General features: G+C 39.1%; 1 protein-coding gene across 7 annotated transcripts in view; it reads left to right on the top strand.

The window, feature by feature from the left end:
- Positions 1 to 14,993, top strand: part of LOC126252941 (glycoprotein-N-acetylgalactosamine 3-beta-galactosyltransferase 1-like) — a 508,856-nt gene that overhangs the window by 425,312 nt on the left and 68,551 nt on the right. For all 7 annotated transcript variants that reach the window (XM_049953946.1, XM_049953944.1, XM_049953947.1 and 4 more), the window contains exon 3: positions 7,966 to 8,101. In XM_049953946.1, the coding sequence (XP_049809903.1) occupies positions 7,966 to 8,101 (136 nt within the window). The remainder of the gene's footprint in view (positions 1 to 7,965; positions 8,102 to 14,993) is intronic.

The following is a 14,993-nucleotide window of genomic DNA, read 5'->3' on the forward strand; positions in this document are numbered from 1 at the left end:
TGTATAGAAACAATACTCAGTATTGTTTTTCAGCATTCCAAACTCGTCAAGCAATCGCGCAGAGTTTGAAAACCGCGAAAATTATTGCCTGGCGAAGAGTTTTTGCTCCACGCATCCCGTCAGTAGTCCCTCTTCTTTGTACTAGCTACTAATGCGGTAACACCCCTTGTCTACAATATCAGCATCCGCGTCCTTCAAAGCCATTGTCTCAACAAACAAAACGATAACAATCCAGATTACGTGGAAACAGTTTCACTGAAATCTTAGCTATTGAGGTAGTCTGCAATAATCGGCTTCCTTTTATCTCGGATTATCCTGGATTATTGCTCAATATTGGCAAACAAATATTTTAAAACAATTGTTGATGAATGGAGTGGGGATATTGTACCGTGTTATTTGTAAGGAAACATGAAAGCAAACTGAAAAGATGGAATTCCATTCAGAGTACAGTGTAGAGATGGGCAAACTGAAACACGTAACTGTTTCGAAACAAATGAAACATTACAATGTAATGTTTCGATACGCTGTTTCGAAACAGTGAAACAGTTTGTGTTTTGTAATCTAATAAACCTAGACATTTTATCATCTTGAATGTCTACTGTATACGTATATCCATATAAACACAAATGAGGTGCTAGAGCGCTAATCATATCGCAGAAAGTATGAAACTATCACTTAGGCGTCTTGGCAGTTTCGCATTTCATGCAGCAAATACGCTGCTTTCGTGTCGTGTGACTTTCATACTTTTCAATTGGCTGAGGACAGCCATAGCTGAAGACAGAAGAACCACCACGAACGGAACTGGAGGTGGGAGCGAACTGCAGACACAACGGATATGGTACTGGGATTCCCACATTCCGCTAGTACGGGAATATACCCATCCTGCTAATTCCCATGCACACAAAGGGAATCATTGTGGATAATAGGCACAGTGACTATAGACTCACAAATAATGCCAAATAATTCGAATAAATAACAAAATATAACAAAAAATTTTGTCTTGCAAGGTGTTTCGAACCGTTACTATAAATTCACCATGCTTCCCTGCCCTTCCCATTCACCATTACACTATCAGTGATACGTCAAACAGATTACTTGCAATTATACCTACATTAAATTTATGTATATGTATAATAACTGTCACTCTACGCCTTTTTTTTTATTCAAAATGTTCTAGGCTTACTTGCGTTTCTTAATATGATTACTGTACTTGAACAGAGAAATGTATGTTATAAAAAAAAGTGTAATTTAACTGAATGATTTTCACATATTTATTATTTTGAATGTGAATAGTATGCGTTGTTTTATTGTTTGGTTAATGTTTATAAAGCAAATGTTAAGCTATTTCGGAATAGGACAGTTATCTAGAAACGAAGCTTTATTTTCGGATATCTTAAGCTTCATGCTATTGCTTTTCAAAACGATTTCGACACTCTTGAAAGTGTTTCACGAAGTGGTATGTTGTGTTTCAGTACCTGTGCCGAGCCCGAATCTCGTCCGACACAGAGCGGAATGAAACATCACTGTTTCGATACAATCAGTCCGTTCCAAGCACAGGTGGACTGAAACAGCCTTATTTTGAAACAACGATACAGTTTCTGTATCTGGCTCGAGATCGAATCTGGTGCGGATATCCGAGACAGGGGCGGAATGAAACACCACTGTTTCGAAACAGTGAACCACAGCCGTTCCGAAACACTGAAACAGTTCCACGTATCGATACACTGTATCGAAACATAGAAACAGTGGCCAAGTCTAGTACAGTGCGACTATTATGCTGGGTAGTGCCTTCGACTTGGTCAGAGAATGGGAAAATGAGTTGCTTGGTCGCGTTTTAATAGTTTAATAGTTTATTACTTTTTGATAAAGACAAGTGAGAAATATTTATTTTATTTTTATCAAACTAAAAATTTTGCGGATGCGGCGCACACTCAAGTTGATGTGTGTGGGTGCTCGATCCCCGGCCCACCCACGTAGTCGGCGCATGATTCTGTTACAAATTAACGTATATTTCTTTCCTACGTCTTTCAAAGCAGACCACTTGTGCTGTGTATTGAGTTCACATTTGCGTTTCTTCAATATTTCTAAACCAGCATGAAGAAGTTAAAATTTCGAGCTCCACAATTAATATTTTTTTTTTTTTTTTTTTTTTTTTTTTTTTTTAACGTTCAGCAATTGTATTTCCCAGTCACCAATGCCTGTACTAAAGGAAGAAAAACTTATTGCTATTACAGTAGCGTTACGAGGTCATTTTCTTTTTTTCAAACAAATGCTAACGTCTCTTTGTTATTTCTGAAACCTGTTGAGAAAATAGCCCCTCATTTTTAAAAAGTGATGTTTTGCAATAGCAAATGAGAATATCTGAATTACTTTGTTGCCGATGTTTGAGCAAAAATAAATAAATAATTTGTTTACGAATGAAGTAACCTCTGACATCGACAAAATTGTTTCGTTCCTTCGTAGTTTACTATTAAGTTAATTTAGATGAGGCGTCACGTCTACCATGAAACTAAGTTTTTGGATACACTGATCGTTCGTTATTTCTGGATGGTGAGCAGACTTCTCAAGAAGAAATGCTTTAACTTCTGTTAATAAGGGAGCGAAACATTTCAAAATGTTTCCTTTTGACAACCAAATTACTTTGTTATGCAGCAAAAGATCGAGATAGGCCTACTCACTCTCCATTACAACCGAAAATTCATTAAATTACCTATGACTTAGTCATTTAGTTATAATGGAGTTTGCCGGCCGCGGTGGCCGTGCGGTTCTGGCGCTGCAGTCCGGAACCGCGGGACTGCTACGGTCGCAGGTTCGAATCCTGCCTCGGGCATGGGTGTGTGTGATCTCCTTAGGTTAGTTAGGTTTAAGTAGTTCTAAGTTCTAGGGGACTTATGACCTAAGATGTTGAGTCCCATAGTGCTCAGAGCCATTTGAACCATTTTTATAATGGAGTTTATATTTTATTAATCACGAATTCCATAATTTTCCAAATTTCTTCTGCTAATGTCGGCCCACAAAGCGCTTCTTAAGGAATGAGGCAGGCAATGGTGTGTATCTTTTGTTTAATATTTTTATTTAAAAATTGCAACACAGCCGTTTTTTACGCAGGTAATGCCTTCCGCCCAGTCTGTTGAAATGAATACAGTTTCATCGAATGGGCTGTGATATTTTTCAGTGCAATCAGTTACAGCATTTATTATATCCTCTTCATGTGTTACACTCTTAAGCGGCAATAATCCTAAAAGTTGTTCTTTCTGAAATGTAGATTGAATAAGAAGCGAAACTTTCTCTGTATCACATGTGTCACAAGACTCACGAACTACTATTTATAGAGCTGAAAGCGATTTAAGATCTTGCTGGTTGGTTACATTTGAAGACATTTTGGCTCCACCATCTTTCATAGTTTTAGCAGGCAGCACTAACTCTTTAATATTTTTAGAATATCAGCGTTGTTCCTAAAATCGCAGAATTGCTTATACGAAGGGACTTACAAAAAGTAAGTGACACATTATTAACGGAGGCCAAATAACATTTATTTAACGCTGCACTAGGCTTCAGAGTGGTACAGGTTCGTGACACTATTTTTGGACATGGTCACCAAGTCTCTGTAAAAAACGGCCGTAACGTTTTACCAATCGTTCAGTTTTTCGACGATAGAAATTCGTCCCGTGGTCACAGAGCCATTCGAGAAATGCTGTTTGAACCCTGAACGTCGGAAAATCTGCAGTTACTGCGAATCAATTCCTCGACTGCGTGGACATTGTCGTCTGTGGTCGTTGTCGTTGACCTTCCTTCCCGATCAGCATCATCCACATCTTTGCGGCCTTGGTGAAATCGTTGGCACCATTTCACTGGACGCGACACTGCATTTACTTGATATAGTGCCAGAATTTCACGGAGATCGGTGTGCAGCTTAGACGTTTCGCCCACAAGAATCGTACTGTCACCATAGCACACTGTAACGCATCTTATACCTGTACCGCAGCAGAACTGTGTCCACAGGAAGCATAAAAAAAGTGGGATCTTACTTTTCGAACTCCTCTCTTATGTATTTTCCATTTGTGTATGGTTTTCCTCTCTTAGCAGTATCCTGACAAAACTTGTAAGAATACTATTGTTGTAAGACTGCATTCAGTAACTAAACATAGAACTTGATTTTTCTTCACTGTCCTGAATTTTCTTAACTGCATTATTCCTTGCATCACCAACGTGGTACTGAATAAATAATAAATGACATGTGATTATTTGTAAACTCTCTCTCCAAACTTTGTTGTGTGCAAATTTTTCCTGACAACTAAGACAGATTGGAAAACCATTAAATTTTGAGTAAACGCGAAATTCTCTGTCCATTCAATTTCAAATTCACAGTTTTCGTCTATTTTCCTGTTATTTCTAGCCCCATCAAATAGAGCATCAAAAAAATGTATCATTTTTTTAAAATAATAAAGCAGAATCGTATAAGTAGAGAGAAGACTAACTAGAACATGCATAAATAAGAAACATCGAAAAGATGGACAGTGGCGGATAGTGCCAAATGAAGTGATGCAGAGTGAACTGGCCCTATTACAGGTACTATATGGAAAAAAAGGATATCTCTCTCTCTCTGTCTAATTTTTATTTTATTTATTTTTTTTTCCTTATTACAAGGACACCAGAAACCAGATTACAAAGAAAAATTATAGAGAAAGTTTAGAACATGAAGCAACAAGTGAGCTGAATAAAGGAAATCCTGGGGGGATAAGAAAGAACTAAAATTAACCATGGACGATTTGCAAAACAAAACAGAAAATTTAAAGTAACTCAGAAACATAAAACTGAGATTTAAACCAAAAATAAACCAACAATGAACAGTAAAAAGGGCGTTTGCAGATGAACGACAAAAAAGATCAGAATGAATGAAAAGATGCTGGGCAATTCTGAAAGAAAACCAATTAATGAAGATATCCAGAAAATCATTGACAGAAGTGGTCCAATGAGGATGTAAAAGAAGCAGTAGAAGAAGGAGGAGGAGGAGAAGAAGAGGAAGAAGTATGAGAATGAAGCCACTAACAGATAACAATGCTAATTCTTACAATGATGACAAAAATACATATTTTGTTTGCAGCTAATGGAAAATATTTAGGTAACCTTATGTGTCGAGTAGGTACTTTTGTCATCCGCATGGGATTTCCAGATAACCACTGCACAATGAAACTACTGTTGCCTGGCTCACTCAATTCGTGGATGAATCGTGCGCCACTTCATGAGTATATTTTTTTATCTATCAAATTGCATTTTATTGTCAAAAATTGATTATTTTCATAGTTATGGAAGCTTAGTAATTTCACCTTCACCCCAGATAGCCCAGAAAACTTTTTTAATGACACAGGAAAGCATTTAGTATTACTGTACCTTTATTGTCCCATTTGTTGGTGTAGAGAAAAATGTGCCTTTTTAATTCATTTTCTGTGAGTTCTACTGAGTCCACATTTTGTACCAGTATCTCACATTTTGTACACCCACAATGAAGTTTTGGACTTAACATCAAGACTTTGAAAAATGTACTTCCTATTGGAATACCACAGCAGTGGAAAGCAATGAGCTAGAACAAACATGATTATGGTTACACATAACTTCACGAGATAAAAGTGACAGTTCCGCTGCTGAAACTTCATTGTCTATAGAAGAATATTTTACACTAAAAAAAATTGCAATCCATTTACTTTTGGAACTTGATGCAAAAGAATGTTTATCTTACTCTCTTGATAAATGCTTTCTCGTGGGCCCAATACTTTCACTTTTTACTGAAAAAAGAGGAGGGGGGGGGCAGGAAACACTATACATTTTATCATCACTTTGTCATTACGTGTAGCTAACCATCTCTTGAACTGTTTATGCTCTGACCATTCATTAAGGACTCTGCACATTCTTTTCAGTATTTCTTTTGGGTTTCATTCTAACTGTCATCACTACATTCATGGCAACTGCTATTTGTGTTTTCACTTAATCTTCTGAGCGTTATAAATATAAACTGGACTCACCATACTATTAACAACATTTTGCTTTTAAGAAACAGTGAAGGAATGAAAGATTTCAATACTCCTTTTAATTGACCACTCCATAAATACCATGCCTACTCGACACTGTTATGAAAACGAAGAAGCGAAACAGTTGATTTTAAACCTATTCGCCTGTTGCTGATGTGTATTTTACACTTATTGGCTGTTGCTAACAAAGATAATATGTTGAGCAAAAGAATATGAAATTAAAAATTATGCATTATGATATAAAAAAAGTAAAACTGTAAAAATAAACCAAAAAAGTAGGGACTTGAGAGTCTCCCATCATACTCCTGTAGGGACATGGGACAGTTATAGTAAACTAGGGACAATCATCACAAAATTGGGACCAGTGGCAACCCTAACTTGTGTGCAACCATTGCATATGGAAATATTTTTAGATTCTGCATGATATATTTAATTTTATGTTTATAAGTGTTTATAGTGTGTTGATAACAATAAAGAAGTGATTCACTTGATAAATGTATCTTTGTATTGGATTTACAGCTCAGAAACATAATAAAAGTTGTCTTCGTTAGAAAAAACCCTAACAGAGGTGTCGCGGCCTGCACAGGAGTTATCACATGATGACAATAGACGTTTGAGAATTGCGTCTGCAGGTTGAACTAATTTTCAGTTAGGCTGTGGCACGAGTTGTTGAAGTTAAATTTTTAGTGAAAGACAATATTGAGTGATTTCTGATGCTACGTATTTGCCAAAATAGTTTGTCATATTAAACATCTTTGATAAATGTTTGATATTTTAAGTGCTGAGTATTAAGTCTAAGTAATTTGATGTAATGAATATTTATACATGAAAGATACCATTTATTATTTGTTAATGTATGATATGTGATCAAAATTGTTTCGTTAATGAAAAATAGACTGTAAAAGGTGATGAAATTACAATGAAATCCAGACCTTTAGTTGCTTACAGGGGAAAATATCAACGGGAACAGTTGAAGATGTGTGCCCCGACCAGACTTGAACCTGGGATCTGTTGCTTACATGGCAGGCGCTGTATCAGTCTGAGCTACCAAGGACACAGAGGATAGTGTGACTGTAGAGAGTTCTATCTGGCACGCTCCCCGTGAGGTCTGGATTTCATTGTAATTTCATTCTTTGAGAGCTGCAACATCACCAATGGTATCTGTTCTTTCGGACTTGTCTGAACGAACAGATACCATATTCATATAGATTAGGCTTACCGGCCAATGATCTTCTTCAATGCGGATGCACTCATATTGCCTGAACTCGTTCTGGAATCAGTAGATTGACTGCCGCAAGTAATGAGTATAGTGGGCAGGGGCACTACAAATCTAGTGTGTGGACAGTAAGCTGAAAATGTGGGTCTCACAGGGAGCGTGCCAGAGATAAGTCCCTGCAGTCACACTATTCTCTGTGTTGTTGGTGGCTCAGACGTATAGAGTGCCTGCCATGTAAGCAGGAGATCTCGGGTTCAAGTCCCAGCTGGGACACACATTTTCAACTGTCCCCATCAATATTTATCAATGCTTGTAAGCAGCTAAAGGTCAGGATTTGATTGTAATTTCATTCTTCGAGAACCGCAAGATCACCAGTGGTATCTGTTCTTTCGGACATGTCCTAAAGAACAGATACCATCTTCATATATGTAAAAGATAATGGTTGTGACCTGTTTACCACTGGAGAAATCAATGTATGTTCATTTTTAATAGTACATCTAAAAATTCCCTATGAACTTAGATTCAGGATTTTTAGTTGCTGATGCAGAACAATGTAGGAAATAACCAAGTTAAATTGAAACATTCATCTTGGAGTGATATATTTTTTAGTAAACGTTGCTGTAGTGAGTAATATATTATGCAGTGATCGCTTGAGATTACACAGTTGCTTGTTAACATTATTTGCTTTCAGTACTTGCACTAAGAATTCTCCATTCATTTCAGGTGTTTTCCGACCGAAGGTTGGTCGCACCTTTGTCTTGACATTGGCAATGGGTATACTGTTTGGATTCAGCTTTGCATATATATTACTTGCCACAAGCCGTGTGGCAGTGGGTGAATTGAGCCTTTATCCTGTTAGGTGAGTATGAGAAAACATTATTTTTGAAATGTATTGTGTGTTCATTTTCATTAACTTCTGGCTTGATGATAAAAAGACCTGTTACACATAATTTTTAGCATCATTAGAGTCATATATCACATTCCTGATGTCCTTCTGTATTGAGTTGGAGGACATGTGATATGTTTGCAATTTTTTTCAGGGTTGTTACCTTCTATGAATAATAAACATTTTGCTTGTGTCTCTGGCTAGATGTTGTTCCCCAAAATCATAGTACCTATGGATTTTTCAATATTTTCTGTCATGATTAGATTATGAGGCAGACTGCCCACCAATATTTTTATCTTCAGATACCATGAATTAGGTTACACTTTTGCAGTTAGGTTACCTTATAGATGCATTTTTGTTGTGTGTAAGAACTCAAATATAATATTCAATTAAACACCTGCATGATGTATCAAGAAACTACTGTTAAAGAGGTGAAGTGAAAATATTATTGTAGCATAAATTACTTACAATGAATAGATATGTGTGCCTTTGACCAAAAGAGAAGCAGCTCTATAAATATCAGGATCTCAGATGGAAAACCACTACTAAGCACAGAAGGGAAGGAAGGTGTAAGGGTCTATACAAGGAATTGAACTTGAAGGCGGTATTATAGAAAGGGAAGAGAACACATGAAGATGTGATAGGAGAGAAGAATTTGATAGAACAGTGAAAGACCTACGTAGAAACAAAGCCCCTAGAGTAGATGACAGTTCCACAGAAATACTGATACCCTTGGGAGGGCCACCTATGACAAAGCCATTCCATCTGGTCGGCAATATGTATGAGACATGGGGATATATCCTCAGACTTCAATAAAAATGTTATAATTACAGTTCCAAAGAAGTCAAGTGCTGACAGGCATCAATATTACTGAAGTGTCAGTTTAATAAGTTATGGTTGCTTACAGAAGAATGGAAAATCTGGCAGAAGCCAGCCTTGGAGAAGATCAATTTGGGTTCCAGAGAAATGTAGGAACACACAAGGCAATACTGATTCTATGACGTATCTTGGAAGATAGGCCGAAGAAAAGAAAACCGTGTTTATAACATTTGTAGACTTAGGAATAGCTTTTGATGATTTTGACTGGACTTTGAAATTTTGGAAGTAGCAGGAGTAAAATACAGGGAGGAAAAGGTTATTTGCAACTCGAATGGTATGAAATGGTTGAGAAGGGATTGAGATAGGTTGTTAGACTATCCCTGAAGAAATCTATATGTGGATCATGCCATGAAGGAAACTAAAGAAAAATTTGGAGAAGTAATTAAAGTTCAGAGAGAAGAAATAAAAACCTCAAGGGTTTCCAGTGCCATCGTAATAATGTCAGATACAGCAAAGGACTTGGAAGAGCATTTGAGTAGAATAGACAGTGTCTTGAAAGGACATAAGATGAACATCAACACAAGCAAAATTTGAGTAATGGCATGTAGTTGAATTAAATCAGGTGATAAAGGAGGAGTTAGATTAGGATATGAGACACTAAAAGTAATAGTTGAGTTTTGCAATTTGGGCAGTAAAATAACTGATGTTACAAAACAGAAAAGATATAAAATGGAGACCGACAGTGGGAAGAAAAGTGGTTCTGACAAAGAGTAATTTTCTAACATTTGAATGTAAATTTAAGTGTTAGGAAGCAGCTCCAGGTTACAAAAGAGGACAACAGCCAGGAAAGCAGTGTCCTGACTCCCCATGCTCCTCCTTACTGAATCCAATGACAGCATTTCTGGGGGATAAAATGGCAGTCGGTCAATGCTCATGTGCCCACTAGGACCTGTGGATGGAATTTATGTTTTTCTTAGGAAGTCTTTTCAGAAGATATTTGTCTGGAGTGTAGCCTCGTCTGGGACTGAGAAGTGTGCGATAAGCGGTTTAGACAAAAAGAAAATAAAAGCTTTTCTTATGAGGCAGTAGAGAAGAATGTTGAAGATAATGGTTAGATTGAATAACCATTGAGGATGTACAAATTCAAATTAGGGAAGAAAAGAAATTTATGGCACAATGTGACTAAAAGAAGGGACTATCTCATTCTTCTGGTCATGCTCCAGGCTTGATGTTGACCTCAAGGCCCATGATTCAGAGCTCACACCAACCGCACCAAGCTGATTCACCAGTAGTTGCTTTCAGAGCTTTTGCCTTTCCAACACCGGCCTTCCCTGAGCTAGTACCCCAGAGGCCTCCACAGTTACCATCATGACCTACATCACTATGGACTAGTGCCTTGACCTAGGTCTTGACTTCATCGGGACCCAGACAACAGCAGACTCTTCACTACACCACATTACTAGATCAGGCGGATCCCTTTCAGTTGTATCATTCATCAGAAGCTGCATTGTGTTAAACCTTCTTCTTTCTGTGATATGTTAGTTACATGTCTCCAATTTATTGCATACAGCCTGCCACTCAGGTTGTGCAACGAGGATTAAGTTATATCATTACATCATCAAGTCCCTTCCACAATTGAGGGTTGCTTAGCATTTTGTGCCCTTAACAGCTCTGTGTTCCATATGACAGCACACTGGACCCATCGCTCCCTCTCGTCTTTTGACAACTCTTCCACTGATCCTCTGGTGGAATTAGCACACAACAGGTGGCTCCTTTACCACTGTGGCCCCACCCAATTGTGGCCTACCTTGGCCAAGTCTGATGCTGCCCCTGTGCTTCATGCTTTTGCCTTATAGATGCAGCCATCACGGAAGTGCCACAACACTTACCTTCCCGTAGCTCTGAGCCTCCCTACCAGCACTCCTTTGTCTGTGCTCCTGCACACAATACTTCCATTGACGAAATTCTGGGCTTTGCTACCAGCACTCCTCCTTCTGCGTTCCCACGCACACTGTGGGGACAACCTTCTCACCACTCCAGGGCTCTCTACCAGATCCTTCTTCGTCTGTGCTCCTGGATACCACAAACAGCCGATCCTCCTACCACTCTGGGACTCCCTATGGCCCCCTCCTGTGCTCTTGCACACATCCTATAAGCCAATGATCTTCCAACCACTCTGGACCTCTCTCTTTGCCCTACTTCTTCTGTGCTCATGCGCACATTCCACCAGCGACGACATTCCCGTAGACTTCCTAACAGCCCTACCTCATATTTCCCCCCTCCCCTCCCCCTCCACATGACCTTGATGCCTCACAGCACGTCTGCCACCACAGGCCAAAAAATTCTGCACTTCTGTATGACCATGGCTCCAGCTGTACCCCTCACTGCCCATGCCTCACATCTCCATCCTCTGGGTGCAGTTCCCTTTCCTTGCTGGTACCATCACCTACCACCCTCCATCTGCACCTGTCATTGCTCCCACACATCGTGCCTTCCCCAAGCCATGGCCGACAGTGACACTGCATTTCACGCTATCACAGCATCCACAAACCTGCGGTTTTTGCTCTTGTTTCAATCAGTGTCCTTCACAGCAAAACCTAGATCATCCACACTGCCTGCAGCAACCGCTTCACTGCCTCAGATCTCAGATTCCGGGACAGGGTCACAGCCGCGACCTGCTCTTCACACCCTTAGGGTTCCCATGTCACCTTGGGGAGCCACCACTCCCTGTGGGCACCCATTGGCTCCACTCTCCCTCATTCACTCTGCCACCTCCCACACAGGCTCTGTGGCGAGCATCAAATGGCTTTACCATCTTTCTCCTTAAGGGGAAAGGGATGTCATATACTTTGTCATATACTAACCACTTATTCTTCTAATACAATGCCCAAAACCAGCAGATCGTCTGCTCCAGTATTGCAGGTTCTCCTCCACTGGAGACAGTCATGTGCTGAGCTTCACTAGCATACTGCATGTCAAGGAAGCATTATTGCAGACAAACCATAACACATGTTGACACACTGACCTGTAGCAAGTGCCCACCAGGCGGACCAGCCTTGCTTTCAAGCAGCATGCACATTGGCAAGAGTGTTGCTGCCATTTCAGGAATTACGTTGCATCAGCATCATGTGCGCATCGGGTGCCAAGCGATGTTCTTCTGCCTGCTGCCTGCAAATATGTTGCTCGACCACAAGTGGACTGCAGCATACGTTCTAATGCTCTGGACTCAATGCCCATCACTTGGAGCTCACACCAGCTGTGTCATGGCAATCAGCCAGTTTTCATTTTTGGAGTCCTCACCTGTCTGATACCTTCTTTTCCTGGACTTGGCACCTCAGCAGCCATCGCAGTTACCATCACGAACAACATCACGATGGACTAGCTTCATGGCTTCTTTCACGACATCATCATGACCCAGGTCACGATAGTCTCTCAGCTACGCCACATTACAAGATCAGGAAGATCTCTTCCAGTTGTATCATTCAGAAGCTACATTATGTTAAACCTTGTTCTTTCTGTGCTGTGTTAATAAAGTTTGTCTTTTGTGCTACTTGGGTCTTATAATTTATTGTGTGCAGTCTACGTCTCAGGACATTAAATAAACCCCTACACTTTTTGTCAGGCCCATGGAATATGATTAGTACTTTGTTCGGTAAGAAATTGGGAAGAAAAAGAAAATGTAGCTTTTTAATGACACAACTGTAGCTAGGCTTTTGCTCTTGGCCACCATTCAATACATGTCGCACTCTTCTCACACGAAAGTTTCTTACAGTTAATGCGCGATGTAAAATGTGTTATATTCTTTTTTTCAGCATATATCTCAAACACATTTGCTCTCAGGTCAAGCAGTATCGTTTCTTGCCCTTTCTTCGTGGATTCACCTTGATTATAATTTTGGAACATATTTCACCTAACTACTAATGAGGTCATGTTTGAATGCAATTGTCCATTTCTTGATGTTTGAAAATGAAGGTGCCAACTTCCTAGAAGCATTCAGTAGCACTGGATGAGTTTGTGTGGATGATAAATTGTTCAAAATAAAGAATTTCATTATGGTACAGTATTCTATTGTCCACCTCTGCAGCTGCATGGTCATCATGACTGACTGCCATTAGGGATTTTTCCCTTGGTGGGAGTAGTGGAACAGAGTGCACAAAACCTTGTGATGCCAGTTGAGGAGCTACTTGATGAGTGGTAGTGGAACCAACTCTGCAAAATTTACAACAGCTAGGAAAGGGGTGTACTGGCCCCCACCCCTCCATACTACATCAAAATGATACCAATAGCAGAGGATGAAAGTGCAGTTGGTCAGTCCCAACAGATCCATCTGTGGACAGAATTTCAGTGGTTATTTGAATGAAACACATGAGATGAAAGCTTCTAAGAATGGTATGAACAGAAATAATTTACAGATGTACATTACTCTGCAAATGAACCAGACTTAAATAATCTCACTCGGATACTAGTGCTTAATTTATGTCATACCAAGACTCATCAGTAAGTATGTGAATGTACCAGAATGTAAGAGGAAATGACATACATTTTGCAGTTCATTATTGAGTGGTCAAAATAGGTGTGGTTGATTTGGAACAGTACATTTCTCTGTGTGCAATGCAATAAAATTATATTTTGCTAAAGCCATTAAAGACAACATGATGCAAGTGCAAGTTTGTTTGATGGAAGTAACAATCGGTCAACGATGATTTCAATGGAAGTTATGTGTTTTGGGTGAACAAGGCTTGTGGTTTACATATGCATTGTTGGTTTATATGTGGTCTGTATAATCACTTTTGAGACAGTGCTATTGCACTGAATTATGTTGTTGTTGTTTTTGTTGTGATCTTCAGTCTGAAGACTAGTTTTGTGTAGCTCTCCAGTCTTGTCTGTCCCATGCATACCTCTTCATCGCAGCATAATTACCGCAATGTGCATCCATTTGCCCCTGTGTACTGTATTCATGCATGTGTCTCTCTCTATAATTTTTACACTCTACTCTTCCCTCTATTACCATATTGCATATTCCTTGAAGCCTCAGGGTGTGTCCTATTAACTAATCCCTCATTTTAGTTAAGTTGTGTCATAAATTTATTTCCCTTACAATGCAGTTCAGTACCTCTTCATAGCTTATTGGATCTGCCCACATAAAATTCAGCATTTCAACACATTTCAGAAGCATCTATTCTTTTCTTATCTGAAACGTTTGTCATCCTTGTTTCACTTCTGTACTAGACTACAGTCCAGACAAGTATCTTCAGACAAGACTTCCTAACACTTAAATTTATATTTGATGTTAACAAATTCATCTTCTTCAGAAATATTCTTCTTTTTATTGCTAGTCTTTTATATCCTACTTCAGCCATCATCACTTCTTATGCTGCCCCAATAACAAAACTCATTTACTACTTTAGTCTCTCTAATTATTTCCCTCAGAATTTTATAATTTAATTTCACTACATTGCATTTCCTTGTTTTACCTTTCATTGATCATTATCTTGTTTCCTCCTTTAAAGACACAGCCCATTCTGTTCAGCTGCCCTTACAAGTCCTTTGCTGTCTCTACAGAAATACAATGTCATCAGCAAACCTTAAAGTTTATTTCTTCTCCATGAACTTTAATTTCATCTCCAAATTTCTCCATGCTTTACTCTAAAGCTTGCTCAGTGTACAGATGGAATGACATCGGGAATAGATTGGGATAACTACAACCCTATCTCACCCTCTTCTCAACTACGGCTTCCCTTCCATGAACTTCAGCTCTTATAACCGTAGTGTAATTTCCGTGAAAGTTATATGTAATCTTTCACTCCTTGTATTTTATCCCTGCTATTTTTAAAATTTTGAAGAATGTTGTATAGTCACCATTGTCGAAAGTTTTCTCTAAATCCACAAATGTTAGTGCCAACAGCCTTGCTGTAGTGTTAACACCAGTTTGTGTCAGATCACCGAAGTTATGTGCTGCCAGGCTGGGCTAGCAATTGGATGGGTGACCATTCAGTATGCCAAGCATTGTTGGCAAGTGAGGTGTACTTAGACCTTGTGAGACAAA

This window comes from Schistocerca nitens, chromosome 4 (assembly GCF_023898315.1).
Source record: "Schistocerca nitens isolate TAMUIC-IGC-003100 chromosome 4, iqSchNite1.1, whole genome shotgun sequence".
In the NCBI taxonomy this organism is placed as follows: Eukaryota; Metazoa; Arthropoda; class Insecta; order Orthoptera; family Acrididae; genus Schistocerca; species Schistocerca nitens.